The sequence below is a fragment of the Ctenopharyngodon idella genome, chromosome 10 (assembly GCF_019924925.1).
Source record: "Ctenopharyngodon idella isolate HZGC_01 chromosome 10, HZGC01, whole genome shotgun sequence".
NCBI classification, from domain to species: domain Eukaryota; kingdom Metazoa; phylum Chordata; class Actinopteri; order Cypriniformes; family Xenocyprididae; genus Ctenopharyngodon; species Ctenopharyngodon idella.
In genome coordinates this window covers 9,966,157-9,985,720 of record NC_067229.1, presented here as the reverse complement: position 1 = coordinate 9,985,720, position 19,564 = coordinate 9,966,157, and the positions used below count along the sequence as shown (strand labels likewise).

Below are 19,564 nucleotides of genomic sequence, written 5' to 3'. Positions count from 1 at the left end.
GACCAATGCATTTACACGAGTTCTCAAGTCATTTATGATTACTGGAAAAGGATTTTTAATCCAGTAGAGATTGCAGTCACAAAATACAATATGGAATAAAAATATACTAATCAACATTTGAAGTGGATCAAAACCTTTCATCAAAGTTGTCCTAAAACCAAAAAGCAATACCCGTTCTTGTCTTAGGACAGCTTTAACTTTTTTTTGATCCACTTCAAATGTTGACTATAGTTTAGTTTTTTTTAGTCTTGTCAATTTTTTTTAAAGGTTACAATTAAAGGGTTAGTTCACCCAAAAATGAAAATAATGTCATTTATTACTCACCCTCATGCCGTTCCACACCCGTAAGACCTTCGTTAATCTTCGGAACGCAAATTAAGATATTTTTGTTGAAATCCGATGGCTCAGTGAGGCCTGCATAGCCAGCAATGACATTTCCTCTCAAGATCCATTAATGTACTAAAAACATATTTAAATCAGTTCATGTGAGTACAGTGGTTCAATATTAATATTATAAAGCGACGAGAATATTTTTGGTGCGCCAAAAAAACTAAATAACGACTTATATATTGATGGCCGATTTCAAAACACTGTTTCATGAAGCTTCGGAGTGTTATGAATCAGCGTGTTGAATCATCGATTCGGAGCGCCAAAGTCACGTGATTTCAGCAGTTTGGTGGTTTGACACGCGATCCGAATCATGATTCGACACGCTGATTCATAACGCTCCGAAGCTTAATGAAGCAGTGTTTTGAAATCGGCCATCACTATATAAGTCGTTATTTTGTTTTTTTGGCGCACCAAAAATATTCTCGTCGCTTTATCTTAATTTGTGTTCTGAAGATGAACGAAGGTCTTACAGGTGTGGAACAGCATGAGAGTGAGTAATAAATGACATTATTTTCATTTTTGGGTGAACTAACCCTTTAAGTTTGTTTTTAAAAAAAGGCCCCTGAATAATAAAACCAAAATGTATCGATCAACAAAACATTTGTCCTGGCTCTGTGAATTTTAGCAACAGCTCTTGCATGACAGATCAGAACCATAGATCATCAATGCTTTATGCAGTGGTCGTGCCTCCAATCAAAGACCTTTCAGTTTAACTGACCTTCAAACCATGTTTGTCGACGTCATAATTGAGCAGCAAAACTCCAGTGACGTCTTGACAAAGGCCCTTCATAATGGATCTTGGCATGTGAGAAAAACTCCATTCATTCCATGAGAGCTCTACCACCTATGATCAAGATTTATACCTTTTAAATGCAAATTAGTCCTTCACATCTTATGGAATGGCTGTCTAGCATAAGCCTTTTCTTCCTTTTCACTGTACTATGAAGTGTGGTGCTTTAACTTCATATATACAAGGGATTTACATCATAAGCCTGTTGATGGCAATGATTTTGGACAACTACAGGCCTGTCACAATCCATGTTGGCTCACTCAAATATACCAAAGTATTGCAGTATATAATGGTATTACTTAATTTTGTGCTGCTTTAATTTAAACGTAGAAACATTAAATCAAGCGCTCATAATTTTGAAAAAGAAATTTCAGGTAGATACACAGCATAACCTATTAGCTATAGTTAGGCTAGATTGATCAATGTAACAATTCCATAACAATAAGAAGCCTACTGCTGCCCTCTAGTGGCAAAATTGGTTGGCACCATATACACATGCTCTTATGTTTTAATTACATAATTGGATTTTATTATTTGTTTGTTTATTCATCAACAATTGAATTAGAGGGATTTTAATAAAGACCTTTATTCAGACTTTAAATAGATTTACAAAGCATACAAAAAAAAAAAAAAAAAAAAAAAAGTACAAACAAGAAGGGAAAGTTACCTAAAATACCCCTCTGTGCATATGAATCTGCTGAACGGGTTTAAAGAGTCTGTTGGGGTCAAAAGGTGAGCCACAAACACACCAATGTCTCATGTCCATTTTCCTGAGGAGGATTTTAGGTTCCAAATAAAGAGTCACCACAAAGCTTTAAAATGAATAAGGATATACAGAATAACAAAACTAAAATACCCTCAAATGTCAAAGAGTAGCTATATAGCAAAGATTCAAACTCAAAAGAGTCAAACTACCCCATTAAATCAAAAACAGAACACAAATGAAGACAGGTTTGTTTGTGGGCAAAATGAAAGTCCAAAAGGAAAACAAATCTTAGAATGGTGTGAACTGTATGCGATGCATCAATTTAATCAAACGCCTTGCCGAGATCCTCTTCTGGAGAACATTTATCTGAGAAGCTTGTTCAGTCCTTGGCTACAGAAGCAGAATATGCTGCATTGTGGTGTAAGAAAGAGAAGTAGCCCTGAGAATGTGTATTAGCTACTTTCCCCCCACCCAAGACGCCAATACTGTTAAATCACAGAAATTGAAAACCTGAGATCAGTTGCCTTTGAAAGGCAAGTTGTTTATGGAGGATCAAATAAACACAAGCTGGACTGTTTTGCACTGATTGGTTGAACCCAACCTGCCCCCCAAAAAAACAGACTAAACAAAATGTAAGGAATAAAAAACAAACCCTCAAAGCGTCTGGGTTTAGAGTTGACTGCAACTGTTAGTTGCCGTTCTAACAGAAGTACAAAAACAGTTCATCGGGATCAATAACCTCTGCGCAAACCATCTTTTGCCGTTTGTGACGTATTCCATTTTGACTTGATTTAAAAGCTATGAAACCAAATGGGAAACCGGAAGTGAATAGTTCGGAAAGCTTGGGCGCCGGTCGTCAAGAGTCCTCCGTCCCAGAGTCGTCTTCATCATAGCAACAGTCCTCACCTTCTTCATCATCATCATCATCTAAATCCTCATCATCGTAGTAGTCATCGTAGAACAAGGTAGTGCCCTCGTCGGCAGGTGGGGCGCGGGTACGGACGCAGTATTCTGCCAGTGTGGTGGGTACTTTGACCCCGTCCCGCTCTGCGTCGGCTTTGGTGGCTAAAACCTGTTTCCTGTGAACCAGGACCAAACCATGCAGTTGAGTGCAATTCGCAAAATACAGTTTTATGCATGTAAATATGTCTAAACATGACTGCAAAATGAGTGAAAGGGTTTCTCGAACCTGATGATCTCTGCATACTCGCGGTCTTTCCCCTTACTGTCCCTCCATTTGCGGTACATGACAGAGGCGTCCACGTTGGCTGGCGAGAAGGTGTTGGGCTCATTCAGCAGCGAGATAACGCTCAATAAGATCGTTCTGAAAGGGAAGCAGATATCAGCTGATTAAATTAAACCAATTACGACCGTTTGGCTTAATTATTGATTGAGGTGAACTGAGACGAAGAGGCACTGCGCAAACAATTACAACATTCAAACAGATTTTTGATTAAGAATTCATAGATGATAGTCTAATTTTAGTTGAGTTTTGTAAAATAAAAAAAAAAAAAAGAATAAATCATCAGAGAGTATGCTGTACCTCACATTCTGTGTTGGGTTCCACCTCTCTGATGGCAGTTCACCACTCTGGGGATCGTCCACTGGCGGGTGCAGTATGGAAATACATACGTCGCCATTCTGAAATAATGTTAAAAGGGCTGTCAATACATTTGAATACTTGTGCACAATTTTTTTTTTTTTTTTTTATAAAGTTAACTCTTTTCCCACCCCCCAAAAAAAAAAAAAAAGCCATTGCCAACATTTTTGATAATTTTCACTTCTTTTTCAGAAGATGCGTAATAGCGCCCCCTACCGTATAACAGTGAAAACATGGAAAGCCAGAAAATTCCAGCAATGGGCAAAGAAAAGAGGTAATAAGATTCATTCATTTTTAAATAAGTGAATTTGGCTTTTAAATATTTTCCTAATTTTTGGGTAACACTTTAAAATAAGGTTTATTAGTTAAACATTAGTTAATGTATTAACTAACATGAACTAACCATGAGCAATACATTTGTTCATGTTAGTTCACAGTGCATTAACTACTGCGTTAAGACTTTAATAATGTATTAGTAAATGTTGAAATTAACATCAACAAAGATGAATAAATGCTGTAGAAGTGCATTATTAGTTCAAGTTAACTAATGAACCTTGTTGTAAAGTGTTACCAATTTTTTTGCAGTTCTAAAGTCTTAAAACCACTAGTCAAATTTCAGTAGTAAAATTTTCCCTCATTTATAAAATAAATAAAATTATATTACCAGCATTAAAACTGAGTGAATCAAAAAATATATTTACATTTATTATCATTATACACTGATTTTTATTGAAAAGCTGCTTTGAAGCAATTTTTATTGTATAAAGCTCCATATAAACAAACTTGATGATTAGTGACCTAGAAATAGTTTACATTATAACCTGTCTAAAAAAAAACTTAAAATGTACATTTAGATTTAAAACACCAGATTAGTTTGGACATCTATATATCATATAGTTGTATATATATCCAGATTCAAAACATATTGCATTCAATTTAGTACATTCAGTTCATTTTTTTTTTTAAGTGGAAAAAAAGGTTTACTGATGCCAAATCAATTATGATGGTCAAATTAGGTAAATTCCTACATTAATTTATTTTAAATAAAAAAGGTAACATTCATAACGAAAAAGTATTATTATTATTATTATTATTATATTTTGTGTTTAATTAAATGAATTGAATTCATATAAATTATAATTTGTAATTTTAATGAAAGCCAACGCTGATCAGGCTGCTGTTTGAATGGGTTAGTGTTGGCTAACCTCATAGATGTTGGGATGCCACATCTTGGTGAGGAATCTGAAGGCAGGAGGTGAGTACGGGTAGTCGATGGGGAATTTGATGCGTGCCTGGAAGAAATAACACATTTATTAGGGAATGGATGTAATGGCACATTGTCTCCCAACAATACGTGATGAAATACTGAGCTCACTCAATGGAGCAATGTAACGCCAACACCCAAGATCTCTACGGGTACTGTACAGCTTTGTCATTTAACTGTTAAATACACCCCCATGACACATTTAATGATCTCTTCATTGGCTGAGTGGTAAAGACTGCTTGGGTTTATTACAAAAATATCTCATGCCCCAACCACACATCCCTTTCAAAATCAAGCAGTACTCTTGGTATGTTTTCCATTTGAGAATATCTGATTTAGCTGAAAGCCTGTTACAAGTTAAGCTACCATCTGCAATGCAGCCTAACAGCATATAAACTGATTTGTGGCGGAGGCTGATAATCCGTCCTTTATTTGGACTGAAGACTCCATGCATTTCATTGCGCTGTAGAAATACACACATCCTCAACATGTATAAATCCTATCAGTTAAAAGCGTGAGCTCTACTGTAGGATTCATGTGGGTGTTAGCAGGCAGAATTGACAAGACGAGTATCCAGATTGTATGTACCATCTACTAGTACACTTTTCATAGTTAGAGTTCCCCCTAGAGCAGGGCATTCATAAACCCTGTAACTATTACACCATTTAGGTTTTTTTACACTTAACCACATAAGTGCCTTGGAATATTTTGTTGTTCCATCTGATATTTATCTCTCATGTATCCAATGAGCACCAGTGGCTTTGTGTTTATACCCCTGTAGCGTATCCAGTTGCCTTGTTTTGGGAGAATTTAAAGGCATTATTTTATTATGAAAAAAGAAAACTCAATCTCAAAAACACACTGTAGATCCATCATGAACCCCTGGGGGTTTGTGAACTCCTTACCTAGAAGAAAGCTTTGTGAAAGGGGGAGGGAAAAAAACCCAACAAAAAACAAAAACCCACACAATTACCCACCAGTTCACGGACCATCATTCCAACTGTGGGGTTGGTGGCGCCATATTAAAGGTTGTAGCAAGGTCTGAACTTGTTCAGATTTTGAATTTAGTGATACAATTACACACTGGATCTGTGACATGCATATTCATGTATATCTGAGCATAAACAAACCCTTTATACACACATACACGCAGATCCTTCACAATCTGTAGCAAGCTGAGCCTGGTGCCTTACAATACAGTGGGTGGTGGGCACACATGCATACGTACCACTCCACAACCCCCACAGCACACATTTGCTGATTTGGCATGGTCAGCTGGTGTGTGCTTCAAAGGGCCAGCTCTAGGAGGGGAGACCGGGGGTTGGGAGAACCAACACACACACACACACACACACACACACACACACACACACACACACACACACACACACACACACACACACACACACACACACACCTGTACGTATCAAGTGATACTCGAATCCTGAAACCCAAGTAGTGCAGGGCAACTTTCAAGCAAGCAAGCCTATTAAACCTCAAGTAGGGATCCATGTAAGAAGGCAACAGTATTACGTTTCGCCAGAGGCAGCTTACAGGAGTCCTTCGCTGCTGCACATGACCCGACACACAAGAGCTCTTGTGACAGCCGGTGTGCTGAGCCTCTCTCTTTAGCTACATTATCTAACAACTAGACAAGAGGACTTAAACTTAAGGCACAGGGATGTGGAAAACTACAGATTTTTGCTTACTAGTCAGTACAGCCCTGTATAATTAGGCTGGTTTTGGGCCGTGTACGTGTTTAGTTGCTTGTGCAACATCAGCAGTCTATCAGACTGTATGATATACATCATAGCTAGGACTTTGGAACCAATCAAAGTGTTGAATGCTCAGAAAACACAACTGCAAAGCAAATTTTTCTGATGCTACCAGAACTTTGCTGCAAAGGCAATTAATCGGCCATCAGTGAACGTCACACTAGCTGACCAAAGATTGTCAATTTTTGCCTACAAGGGAAATCTTTTCCATAATTTTTAAGTTGTTTTTCATTTAGTTGTCGAAATGTGACTAAATCAGCTTCTGTAATTTGTTTGATTAATGTACATTGATGTACACTGACAAAAATAAACTAATGCAGTACAAAGGGCGTACAAAGACACCATAAGAGGTCTAATACCAAAGGTCGCGTGTCCACCAAAGCGTTTTTCCAGCGGCAAGCATACTTTTACAAATTGTTTTTAATGGGAGCGCCACATTTTTTTTAAAGTGCCCCAATTATGGATTTTTGAAAATTACCTTTCATGTAGTGTGTAACATGGCTCTAAGTGAATGAAAACATCCTGCAAAGTTTTAAATCTGAAAGTGCAGCGTATCTAAAGTTATTGTCTTTTAAAAGTAAGAGTCGACTCTGAGTCAGTTAAATGAGTCATTTGTAAAACGAATCCCAAACCGTTTCTTTGTGACGTCACAACGAAACATTAGCATATTGCTCGCCCACTTATTGGGCGCACAGACGCCAGGGAAAAATTAAACAAATTTTTTTTTTTTTTTTTCTTTTCTTTCAACAATAACAGCAGTACAATCTTTTGTTGTGTTCCCATCATTTTACTGACGACTGTTTCTCAAACCTCTGGGAGTTTAACGCTGGATTCACAAAACGCTTGGTCTTAAAATATGGATCAATGCCCAGTTTATTTGGACCAGCTTGCTCCTCTGAATCTCAACTTGTAAGTATGATTAATAATTGATGTTATATTTTCTAGCGATCGTTAGTTTTGTATGTTGTTGTGTAATGCACACCCTAGTCTGTAACGTTAGGTCTCCTGCTAACCGGCTAACTCACGTTTCTGTAGTTCTGCTATTCAGATGTGGGTCCAATATTGTCTAAAAATGCGTCGATTAATGCAGCTTGTCTGTCTTATTACTTGGAATAATGATCAAGGATGGAGCACGACTTTTGTTTACAAAGTGTAATGCATTATCAGCTATTCACATTTGTGCTCGGCTAACGTGGGAGTTTACAACACAGAAAACAAACTGATTTTTTCCTCTGTGTTTTTATTATTACAGTAGAGTGGAGCTATCTGTATTGTAATAGGATGTTAAGATGCTAGTCCACACTAACTAGTTTAAGTAGTCTCTCTGTGGACAGTAAACACCCATTGTAATGTCAAACAATGATATAGACATTTTTTATTTTGTTTCTTATGGCGAAAAAGTCTGTGTACACATCTGGCCTAAATGTTTCTTATGTTAGAGGTTTTCAGCTTCGCTTGGCATTCTGATACAGTTCCCACAGGTGCACCCACATAAAGTATAACAGTGATGCTGCTATCATGTCTTATAAATAACGAAAACTAAGGTGACACTTACCATAGAGAAATGTCCTGCTCCAGTTGTGATTGCGAATCGGTTTCTGGTTGATCGACTACTTCACACGTTTCATCGTCGGACTAGGGCTCGAATTGATACGGTAAAATCGATGCTATCTTTTCTGATAGCTGTCATTCAGTTATGGAAATGGGCACACAGTGCAGGCGGTAGACCAATCACAAAGGACCAATCAGAGCAGTGTAGGCTTACGGAAAGGCGGGGTTTAGAGAGACTGATTCTTTGAACTACTTCTAACGAATCATTTACGAACTTGGGTGAAATTAAATGTATATTATGAGAAAATGAGTGTTTTTTGACCTTGCATGCATGTAAACCTGTTGTAGGCAATATTATCTGCCTGCAAACACAACACCGACCAACTGTCACGATATTCTTGCTGTGCAACGACATCAACAAGCAAAGAAAGGAACAAAATGGATGAGAAATTAATATTGCTGGTCTCTGAACATACATAGCAAGTACTCTACATTGTGTCGACATTTTTAGTCTGAAACAAATTATCTGCGAAATCAGTTACAAGTAACAGTGTGAATCACAGTATGATACATTCTGTATCATAGCAACAAAGCGTCTCAACTAGGAAAAAAAAATAAAAAAATTGCTGCACTGCCGCAGTGCTCTCAGGCACTCACAGAGGCGTTTTCAGCAGAGCGCCTAGCATTTTCAGCTGGCTAAAAATGCTTTGATGGACACACGGCCAAAGAGTTGCGCAACGTATGCATTTGAAAACATGGGGTCAGGAGGAGACGCACAAATTCAAGCAAAGAGCCACAAATTTTTTTTGACGTTTAAAAATGATCATAAACTGTGTAAACACCATAACCATATAAAGCATCAATTATTTCTATGCACTTTGTTCCCCAACAAAAAGTGTCTAAATGTCTGCCCAGCGAGTAAGTGTCTCTCTAAGGGTACAATTACATGACAAAGATGTACTGAAAACAGTAATGTTTTTTCCTTTGCGTTTTTGCGTACAGACGACAACGTTGTAAAAACAATCCCAGTTTACACGAAAACCACTAAAAATTATGTATTTTTCATGCCAGGCCAGTAGATGGCGATGTCACTTTGTAAAGAAACACTACACACCTATAAACCGAACACGTAATACGCATGCGCATGACAACACCGTATTCACAATTTCGCGTTTTTGTAATTTACTTGGAGACGATAACAGTATCATTTTCAAAAACTTGCACTTTGAAACCCATTTTCAAACGTTTGCATTTTCAAAACAGCCAATACTCATAAAAAGCTTCATGTTTTTAGTTGAAAATGGTGTTGTGTAAATGGCCCCTCAATTTATCTCCCAAATTTAAAATATTCTAAATTCAACGGAGAAGTGTTTGTTTGCATTAAATGATTCCTTAATTGTTTGTATAACTAAATACCTACTGGCAGGATGAGTGTCATACGATGCATCACTGCTCATTGTTTTTGGAACAGTTGATTCAGCAGATGTTAAACTTTGTGAACAAGCCAAGTACAGCATTTGGTTTACATGAGAAACTCGTTCTGCAATACACTCATATCTGCGTTATGCATTGGATTTGGTTGAAGTGAAATGCAAATGACAATGTGGGTCTCTTGGAATTTAAAAAAAAAAAAAAAAAAAAAAAAAAACACATTTTTGCTTGAAAAATCCCTGTCTTGGAGCACAACCTAAAAATAAATCTCTCTCTTACAATCCCATTTGAGAGGAAATGAGAATCCCATGGATATTGGGCTGGTAGAGGAAATAAACCAGGTCACTGCTGCTCTCCTTGAACAAACTGTCCTGTTCTCCAACACCTCCGTAACTCCTCATTTTCCAGTGCCTGATCTCACGCCCTCCTTCCCAGCTGAAACATTAGAGAGGACAGTGAAATTGTGTCCTTGAGGGGAAAGGGACAGACGGTCCCTAAGGGCCATAGGTAGGAAGTTGTTTTTTTAATTTACACCGCTTCTTTACTTGACACCAAAAGCTAGTTTAGAATGAACTGGGGTCCACTCGAATGCAGGTAATTAGCCTAATTAGAGGACCATAAAGTTCTCCGTGAACAACTAGAGCACCTGTTGACTGGATTGATCCATCAGATCCATTTGTTCAGACCGTGTAGTCTTGTATTTCGGTATATCTACATGTGTTACCACCTTGCTGATACCTACATAAAATGCTTGATGCTGGTTGATGAGACCGTCAACAGTTACTGTAAATGTAACATCAGTGCAATGACCGACGACAGATCGGGTGCTGCCTCTTGGTTCAGTGGCAAATTGATATGTCACTGAAAAAAATTACGACACATTAAAATGCACTTTTAAATCACTTCCTAATCACAAATTAAAATAATTTTTTTATTTTGATAGTTAACTGATTTTTTTTTAATCAAATTGTGAATTTAACCAACATTTATAATTGCTTCCATTATCAAATTTTCTAAATTTTTTTTTTTTTTTTTTTTTTTTTTACTTTTGTCCTTAGTTGACTTTGTGGACACACAGGTGTATATATATAAAATATTTTACACATATGATTTGTACAAAAACCTTCATTGATTAAAAATGAGCAAAAAATAAATAAATAAATAAATAAATAAATAAATAAATGTCAAATCCAATCTGACCATTCAGACAGAAATATTATAGCATTTTAAACCAAATGTGGTTTTAAAAATAATTTCTAACTTCACAGCCCACATTTTCTGTATTTTTTCCCCCAGGAACTGTACACAATGATATTCAGAATAATATTTAATTCTAGCTATAGTTTCAACAGTATTTGTTCTTGAGACATGCCTCTTTGAAAGAAAAAATTATCAGCTCTATGCAAAGTGACCCACATTTGGTTTTCGATCACTTAAAAAAAAAAAAAAAAAAAAAAAAAAAAAGAGTGTGTACAATTTACTTATGGAGTCACATTGAAACCCCCATATCTCTGGAATTTGAACCATATACAGGTGCTGGTCATATAATTAGAATATCGTGAAAAAGTTCATTTTTTTATTGTAAATTATTTTAAAAAATGAAACTTTCATATATTCTAGATTCCCTACATGTAAAGTAAAACATTTCAAAAGTTTTTTTTTTTTAATTTGTTGATTAGAGCGTACAGCTAATGAAAGTCCAAAATCCAGTATCTCAAAATATTAGAATATTTACATTTGAGTTTCATTAAATGACAATCCCTACAGTATAAATTCCGGGTATCTTTTGTTCTTTGAAACCACACTAATGGGGAAGACTGCTGACTTGGCAATGGTCCAGGAGACAATCATTGACACCCTCCACAAAGAGAGTAAGTCACAGAAGGTCATTACTGAATGGGGTGGCTGTTTACAGAGTGATGTATCAAAGCATATTAAATGCAAAGTTGACTGGAAGGAAGAAATTGGGTAGGCAAAGGTGCACAAGCAACAGGGATGACCGCAAGCTTGAGAATACTGTCAAGTAAAGCCGATTCAAACACTTGGGAGAGCTTCACATTGAGTAGAATGAAGCCGGAGTCAGCGCATCAAGAGTCACCACACTCAGACATCTTCAGGAAAAGGACTACCAAGCCACTTCTGAACCAGAGACAACGTCAGAAGCATCTTACCTGGGCTAAGGAGAAAAAGAACTGACAGTGAACAGTGGTCGAAAGTCCTCTTTTCAGATAAAAGTAAATTTTGCATTTCATGTTGAAATCATGGTCCCAGAGTCTGAAGGAAGACTGGAGAGGCACAGAATCCAAGCTGCTTGAAGTCTAGTGTGAAGTTTCTGAAGTCAATAATGATTTGGGGGGGGCGTGACATCTGCTGGTGTTGGTCCATTGTGTTTTATCAAGTGCAAAGTCAATGCAGCCATCTTCCAGGAGATTTTGGAGCACTTTATGCTTCTATCTGCTGACAAGCTTTATGGAAATGCTGATTTCCTTTTCCAGCAGGACTTTAGCACCTGCCCACAGTGCAAAAACCACTTCCAAGTGGTTTGCTGACCATGATATTACTGTGCTTTATTGGCCAGCCAATATGCCTGACCTGAATCTATGGGATATTTTCAAGAGAAAGATGAGAAACAGTCGATCCAACAATATACAGATGATCTGAAGGCTCAATAGTGCCTCAGCAGTGCCACAGGCTGATCACTTCCATTCCACACTTCACTGATGCAGTAATTTGTGCTAGGAGCAAGTCATTTGCTGTAATATGTCCTGCCGATCAAGTATTGAGTGCACAAAAGAACATACTTTAAAGAACTTGAACTTTTCTGTTTTGCAAATCCATTTTTTGATTGATCTTAGGAAATATTCTAATATTTTGAAATACTGGATTTTGGACTTTCATGAGCTGTACGCTCTAATCATCAAAATTTAAAAAAAAAAACTTTTGAAACGTTTTACTTTACATGTAGGGAATCTAGAATATATGAAAGTTTCATTTTTAAAAATAATTTATAATAAAAAAATGAACTTTTTGATGATATTCTAATTATATGACCAGCACCTGTAGAGCCTTAAAAATGAAGATACACAAAGAAAGGTTTGCTAAGAACCAAAATCTAAAAGGATATTAAGATATCTTTAATACTTCTCGAGTTGCAGGCATGCAAACTTTGGGTAAAAAGCATGAAAATTGCTTTTTCCCCCATTTTTGAAATGTCACTATTGGCATATAATGTAACAAGGATTGCTTAAGTCAATTTAACAACAGAATTTACCAACAGACAACATTAATTTATTTATACACACACACACACACACACACACAGGTATATAGTATTTAACACATTATATGAAGTGTACAAAAACCTTCATTCACTATTTAGGTAAAAATGAGCAAAAATAAGTCAAATCCGATCTGACCGTTCAGCAGCACACATACAGACATCTCGAAAGAATTAAATTGAGTTATTATTATGATCTGACTCACTCCAAACACCTTCCAGGCACAAAATGAAGCTAGAACAGGCACAGTGTCAGCCTCTCATTTCTGTGACACTCCGTCAGGCTGGCGAGGGGAGCGAGTAACATGACTCGAGCTGCTAGGCTGAGTCAAGCACAACCAAGCCCAGCTCACATCACCTGCCAAAGGGCCTGGGCGTGTGCATGCTTCAGTGGAGCTACGAGGTGTTCAGGAGCGAACCCTGCTACCTGTCAGCTAAGCGCCACGTGTACGAACTTGAAGCCTGCTTAAAGGTATACCACTCATGAGAACTTAATGACTGCCAAACCTCTCTTAGCTGAAAAAAAAAATTGAAGCTAGATACAGAGTGACACTAGGGGTCAACCAAAATCTGATGAACATGATATGAGTAATTTTATATTACAGGAACAAATTTATCTTCCGGTGAAAATTACATTTTTGGCAGAAATTCAAAAAAAAAAAAAAAAAAAAAAAAAAGGTTTTATAAATTCTTATAAACGGATTGTTTGGATTCAGTTTTGATCAAATGAGCAGCCGCTGTAAATTGTCTACAAAACGCACACCTGTGATGGTACATCTTATGGTAATATCATAAAATAAACTACACTATTTGACTGATAATTAGTTTTAAACAACTATTTATTTTACATGTGTCTGTTGTTGCGATAGATAGATAGATAGATAACCATATTGGTATCGGCCCATATATGTTCATTTTTAATGTTATCGGCATGATAACCAATATTAAATCTGATAAATAGATTATTTCTTTCAGCTGAGACACATCAGATGCGCACTGTTCCCCATGATGATTTTGAATTGCTTGAAATATGATTGGTCATACAGAAAATACAGTTAAATGTAACATGTGCAGTGCAAATCTGTCATATAGGCTAAAATTATAATGATATAATATAACATCATTATAATTGCGTGCTTGGGACATGGCTTTTAATGGTGAGACTTTTGTTTTTGTAATCAGGCAGTCAAATTATCTAAGAATTTGGATTTAGATTCAATCGGCCAATATATCGGTAATCTGCTTTCAAATATAAAGAATTATCAGTATCTATATATCCCTACAATTTTGTTGTGAACAATTATAATGTCAAAAAACAGCATAAAGGTCTATTTCAACAAAGGAAAACAAATGCAGAAGGGAAACCTGTATGTTTCTTATGGGGTAGTAGTATGCAGGAAGTCATGGTTACTCATCTCTTCCTGTTGGAAGAGACGCCGTGTAGGTCCCCGGGCTGACCTGCTTCCTTCCTCCACACCAACAAACAGACACCGTTTTCCACATCAATGCAGGGAAACAACAGGACTGAATGTTCACAGCTATGCGTCACCTCTAATGTTTAGACAAGAAAAGGAGACTAAACTGGCATAACAAATTTGTTTCTGGTTCAACCCAGTCCGAGCAAATGTGCTCAGCAGGTCACTTGCTAATGGCATGACTGTATGTGTGGAGGCTGGTTGGCCAGCATGTAAGCCAACAACACAGGGATATCTATGAAGCCGGGCTAAATATAACTTTACCATTGTTGTAGTCTGACAAAGTGACTTTGCTGGACACAGCAAAAGATATCTAGCAGTAACAGATTAAAGTAAAATCAAGCTAATATGTTACAGTATTTCAGGTTGATGCGTTGGATTATTTTTTTCTTCAGAAAAAGTGTGGCTTGATCATATAAGGATTTCAAAGCAAAAAGCTTGGCAAATAATTTGATTTATGGACTCACATGTGTCATGCCAAGGCTAGTGACAGATGGAGCAATAATATGGCTGATATTTTCCTGTTGACAATGTTCAACATGTAGAATACCAAGTGAAACAGCTCCAAATATGAAGCCAAATATTTTGTCATTTAGGGTGATAGGTTGGGTGATATGTCACTGTCCATCTTGAGGAAACGTTCTTGTGGTTTATTATCTTTGAAATAAATCGCATACTTTTAACTTTAAACAACTAAACCACATTGAGAGAACTTTACAACATTCCGTCACTGTTCCAGAGAGCTGTGTGTAAAATGATGGTAATACTAAAGAATAATGAGGAACAATAGAGCAAATGTTGGACGAATGGAACGTTGGCGTTTAAAAAACAAGTAGAACAGTACAGTAAAAGGGACAGTACAGTGAAAATGAACATTCTATTACCACCCACATGTCGTTCCAAATCGTTCTTTCTTCCGCGGAAGACAAAAGGACACACAGGCAGAATTTTAGTGACAGCATCAGTCACATATTTTCATTTCATTTTGTGTCCCACAGAAGAAAGTAAGTCAAACAGGTTTGGATTACAACACAACTTCAATTCTTTAATACAGAATGACGCAAATTAACTTTTACATCGTTTACATCTTAAGTCATAAACAATGGTAATAAAACAAAGCGTCGACGTTTATACATCATGAAGAATTACTCTCTCTCTCTCTCTCTCTCTCTCTCTCTCTCTCTCTCTCTCTCTCTCTATATATATATATATATATATATATATAAAACTCTTATCAATTAACAAAAGATAAGACACAGTCAGCCGTCACTCACCTTAAAATAACCCCCCTCATAGTGCGTGTTAGGGGGTCCGAAAATCGCGACTTCCCAGTTGTACAAGTCCGACTCGTCGACTAAAGTTATTTTGAAGCCTTCAACCGGCTCGTCCTGGAGACTTTTCAGCTCCAGCATTAAAGCCTTTTGGGAACTCGCAACATGGTGGTGTCCATGCTGAGCCATATTCCAAAAACAAACGAACGATCAGGCATCCAAAATAACCCCGCAAACAAGTTCAAATCGTCCGTTTCACAAACGCGCAGTAGCCGTAGACGCTGAATGCGAGCGAACAAACCAGAGATAAATCACTCGATGACAATCTTCGCTTAGCGAGTACCAGCCCCAGCGGATTTGCTGTTCCCGTCGGGCATTTGAAGTCCCACGTTAAGCACCTGGCGTCGATATTAAACGTGTTAAATTAATCAAGCGTTCCGCTAGTAAACAAACATGCAATACGGGGCAGCTTGTTCGAGGAGTCTCGCTCCCTCCCCCAGCGTCACGCTAGACACAGTGCCAGCAGCTGTAGACCACGTCCCTCCTAATACGCCTCCTGCAACCAATGGAGGGCACGAGTAGCTAAACCCTTCGAGTCAAACACGGCGGAAGAGAATATTTTAACAACGCTTAAATATATACTACATTATCACTAGTAAATGGCAAATATTAACAACTTTTTTAATCCCAAAACTATATGGGGTAATTTGTCACAATGTTACTTCCATTAGACAGCCTTTTTTTTTAGAAATATAAGGACTGGTTTAATTCCATTGGTAACAACTGTGAACCTTTTTCTTTTTCTTTCTTTCTTTCTTTATCTATCTGCTGTCTCTCCGTCCATCCATCATCTATCTATCTATCCGTCTCTCCGTCTATCTATCTATCTATCTCTCAGTCTGTCTCTCTATCTATCCGTCTCTCCGTCCATCTATCCGTCTGTCTGTTCGTCCATCTATCTATCTATCTCTCCGTCTGTCTCTCCATCCGTCTATCTATCCGTCTCTCCGTCCATCTATCTATCCGTCTGTTTCTTCGTCCATCTATCTATCTATCTATCTATCTATCTATCTATCTATCCGTCTGTCTCTCCGTCCATCTATCTATCCGTCTGTCTCTCCGTCCATCTATCTGTGTCCAAAGTATACTATATAATTTTGACTCACACTATAAGAACCAGACATTGCATAAAATGAGCTGATTAATCCAATAAAACAGGTTATATATTTAAAAATCCTAATAAGTTCAAAATGTTACCTAGATAAAACAGGACTAATTTGCTTAAACTAATTTGCTCTTAGCAATATGCATGTTTACATGCAGAAGTATTTTAATGTTGTTCAGATGCTAAATATTAAAACTCAGGGAAGAAAATTAAAAAAGGATGTTCACACAATTAGAAACAGGAAACATCTGTAGTTGTTCAAACAGAGGCAAACATTTGTTCTACATGTACATGTATGAATTTATTGGTACACAGATTAAACTATAGCATCCTTCTCAAGCTCTTGGATGGACCTCTCAAGAATGTTGCTTGCACATTATTGGTCATTCTTTTAGCTCATTTATTCATCTTAAAACATTATATTACATCATACAGTCGGAAAATACATATGAAGGAGTTGGACAGTACCTTCAAACGAAGAGCAATGAGAGTATATTTAATGAAAAGCCAAATCCAGCAATATCTGCACTATAACTTGCCAGAGGGAAAACCTTATTAGATTAGCTGGGCCACTTCACTTGAATCACATTTAACGGCTAAGTATTCATATCTATATGGACCCCCTAAACCCCCCCAAACCCCCTCTATTGAGATATATAATATATATAATAATAATTTAATGCAAAATGCAATTTTTAAAAACATTCCAAGACATTTTTTGAAGTTTATGTACTCATAACAAATAAAAATACATTTTACCATCAAAAGGTGTAATATGGTGAAGCCAACTTTTACGTAAAAAATTAAACTAGAAAATAATTGCGACAATCAAGGAATGACAGGGCATTTTTCTATGCAAGTGTTCATGTATTAATCAAAACCAAAAAAAAAAGTAGGCAAACGTTTACATTCCTACCCATGCAAGTTATACATTTCAATGTGACTTGTACCACAAAATTCAGACTTGTTAATTTACAAGTCGCTTCCATCCACAGCAGATGATTCTGTCTTTACATGACCTGTTTTTTCAGAAACTTTCTATTCAAGTCACTTCTTGTTGATGAACTCGCTCGTACATTGGAAAACACTTGCAAGGTACCCTCAGGATAACGTTTCGTGAGCAGATAACCACTACTTTGGTTGCGTCCTTACAACCGAGCGCTACAGCGTGCTGGATCAGACAGTTAAACACAGGAATTACTTACAGCATGAATTAGTCAGTACAAGTTCATTAGTGTGGAAAAAAAGGCCTTTTTAACAGCATATTAAAAAAAAAAAAAATCTGCAAATGTACAAGACGGCAGTTCTAAGAGCTGAAAAACACATGTAGAAGCATGAGTTTGGATGATGTTGAAGCCACAGAGGCATCTGATAGACCAAGGAAGTGCACATTTAAGTTTTTAGGCTCCCTTATATTCTTGAGACAAGTTTTAGAAACACAAGGGATGACTTTGATGTAATACTGTCCAGAAACATGAGATACTTTTAATGTGTTAAATGGCATGTTTAAGGTTAGAACATTTAAAGTTTAGCGCTATCAGAAAATGATTTCAAAGCATACCTCAGTTCGTAACAAACAAAAAACAATAGTACATATACACGCTCTTACAATGGGGCAAGTGTACAGTTTTAGTTGCCCTATATACTTCATTGTTAGAGCATGTACATTGTGTACACTTGGCCAATTGACTTCCATTGAGTACGTAACTAAATTTTTGGTTTGTTTTTTCACAAACTGAAGTACAAATCAAAATTATTCTAAGGTAAACAAGCAACCTGGAGATTTCATCCTGATGGAGACCATTAAGTGGAACATAAAAGTACAAGAATTACTATATCGGATTTGTTCATTTTGCCACATTTATTAACCGCCATTATCCTGAGCAAAGGTTTGTCAGTGTGCAGTTTTGTTAATTAAATGCTCTTGTAGTTAGCTGTCAACATTAGGACACCAATAGTAGTGGGCCATCACATGATATCACTAATATCACATGGGATTGCAAGTATAAACACTGTCTAGAATGCAACCCTGTGTACCTATAAGTCCTAACGAAATGTGCAACTGCACTTGAGAGGCTCGGAGTGACATTAGTGCTCAGAGGCAGTTGTGGGTAGGGTGTTTCTGGTCTTAAACCAGTCCTACAAGGGCTAGCCTTCGAAAAGAGCAACACAAACCTGGTAAGCAACAGACACGCTGATGTTTAATGCAGAGAAAGGCGCTGATGGAGTTCAGGACAGAAAAACAAACTCAACAAACAACACAACGCAAAGCATTTAAAAAAAGAAAAGCACACAACTCAAGCATCGACAATGAAAAAATCCAGTTCTCAATCAAGATGAATGTCATGGACCGTTAAGACAATGGAAAGAGTGTCAGAGAGACAAAGGATGCAGGATGAAGTGTGAGATCAGATGCACGTCAGACACAGTCGAGGAGGGGAAACAAAGGCAAGAGACGGGCTTGAAATTTGTGGTCTAAAAGAAGAACAGAACGATCCAATAAATACAAAGGTTCAGAGGGGGGACACGAGTCTCAGAGCAGGGTATATGATTCTGAGCGTGTGGGGGTTCAGGGGGTTTCTGGGCAGTGAGGGGTCACAATCAGCACTTCGAGAAGGTCTGCTTGATTTCGTCCAGAACATTCCCCAGCAGCGATGGCTCGTCGCACTTGGCGTCGATGGAGACGGTCTGATCGGACTGGGAGAGAGAGAGATGAGAGGTTAGCATGAACAAAGGTGCAGATGCATCTAGCAAATTTAGGGCTGATAACTGAGTCATCTCCTTCATGTACTAAAAGAATTGTTTTGTGGAATCAGAATCATTACGATTCAATTCCTTGGGATCTGTATTCAAAAGATTCATCTGAAGC

The 19,564-nt window shown here is 37.4% G+C and overlaps 2 protein-coding genes across 6 annotated transcripts in view; both read right to left on the bottom strand.

The window, feature by feature from the left end:
- Positions 1-1,741: 1,741 nt before the first annotated feature.
- cdc34a (cell division cycle 34 homolog (S. cerevisiae) a) lies at positions 1,742-16,114 on the bottom strand. The gene is made up of 5 exons (XM_051909931.1): positions 15,534-16,114; positions 4,692-4,778; positions 3,430-3,527; positions 3,076-3,210; positions 1,742-2,965 (listed from the first exon to the last, which is right to left on the bottom strand). The coding sequence occupies exons 1-5, from the start codon at positions 15,717-15,719 to the stop codon at positions 2,743-2,745; spliced, it is 729 nt and encodes a 242-aa protein (XP_051765891.1). The 5' UTR covers positions 15,720-16,114; the 3' UTR covers positions 1,742-2,742.
- Positions 16,115-17,071: 957 nt separating this feature from the next.
- Positions 17,072-19,564, bottom strand: part of ap3d1 (adaptor related protein complex 3 subunit delta 1) — a 34,606-nt gene continuing 32,113 nt past the window's right edge. For all 5 annotated transcript variants that reach the window (XM_051909919.1, XM_051909920.1, XM_051909923.1 and 2 more), the window contains one exon: positions 17,072-19,392. In XM_051909919.1, coding sequence (XP_051765879.1) covers positions 19,297-19,392 — 96 coding nt within the window. In that variant the 3' untranslated portion in view covers positions 17,072-19,296. The remainder of the gene's footprint in view (positions 19,393-19,564) is intronic.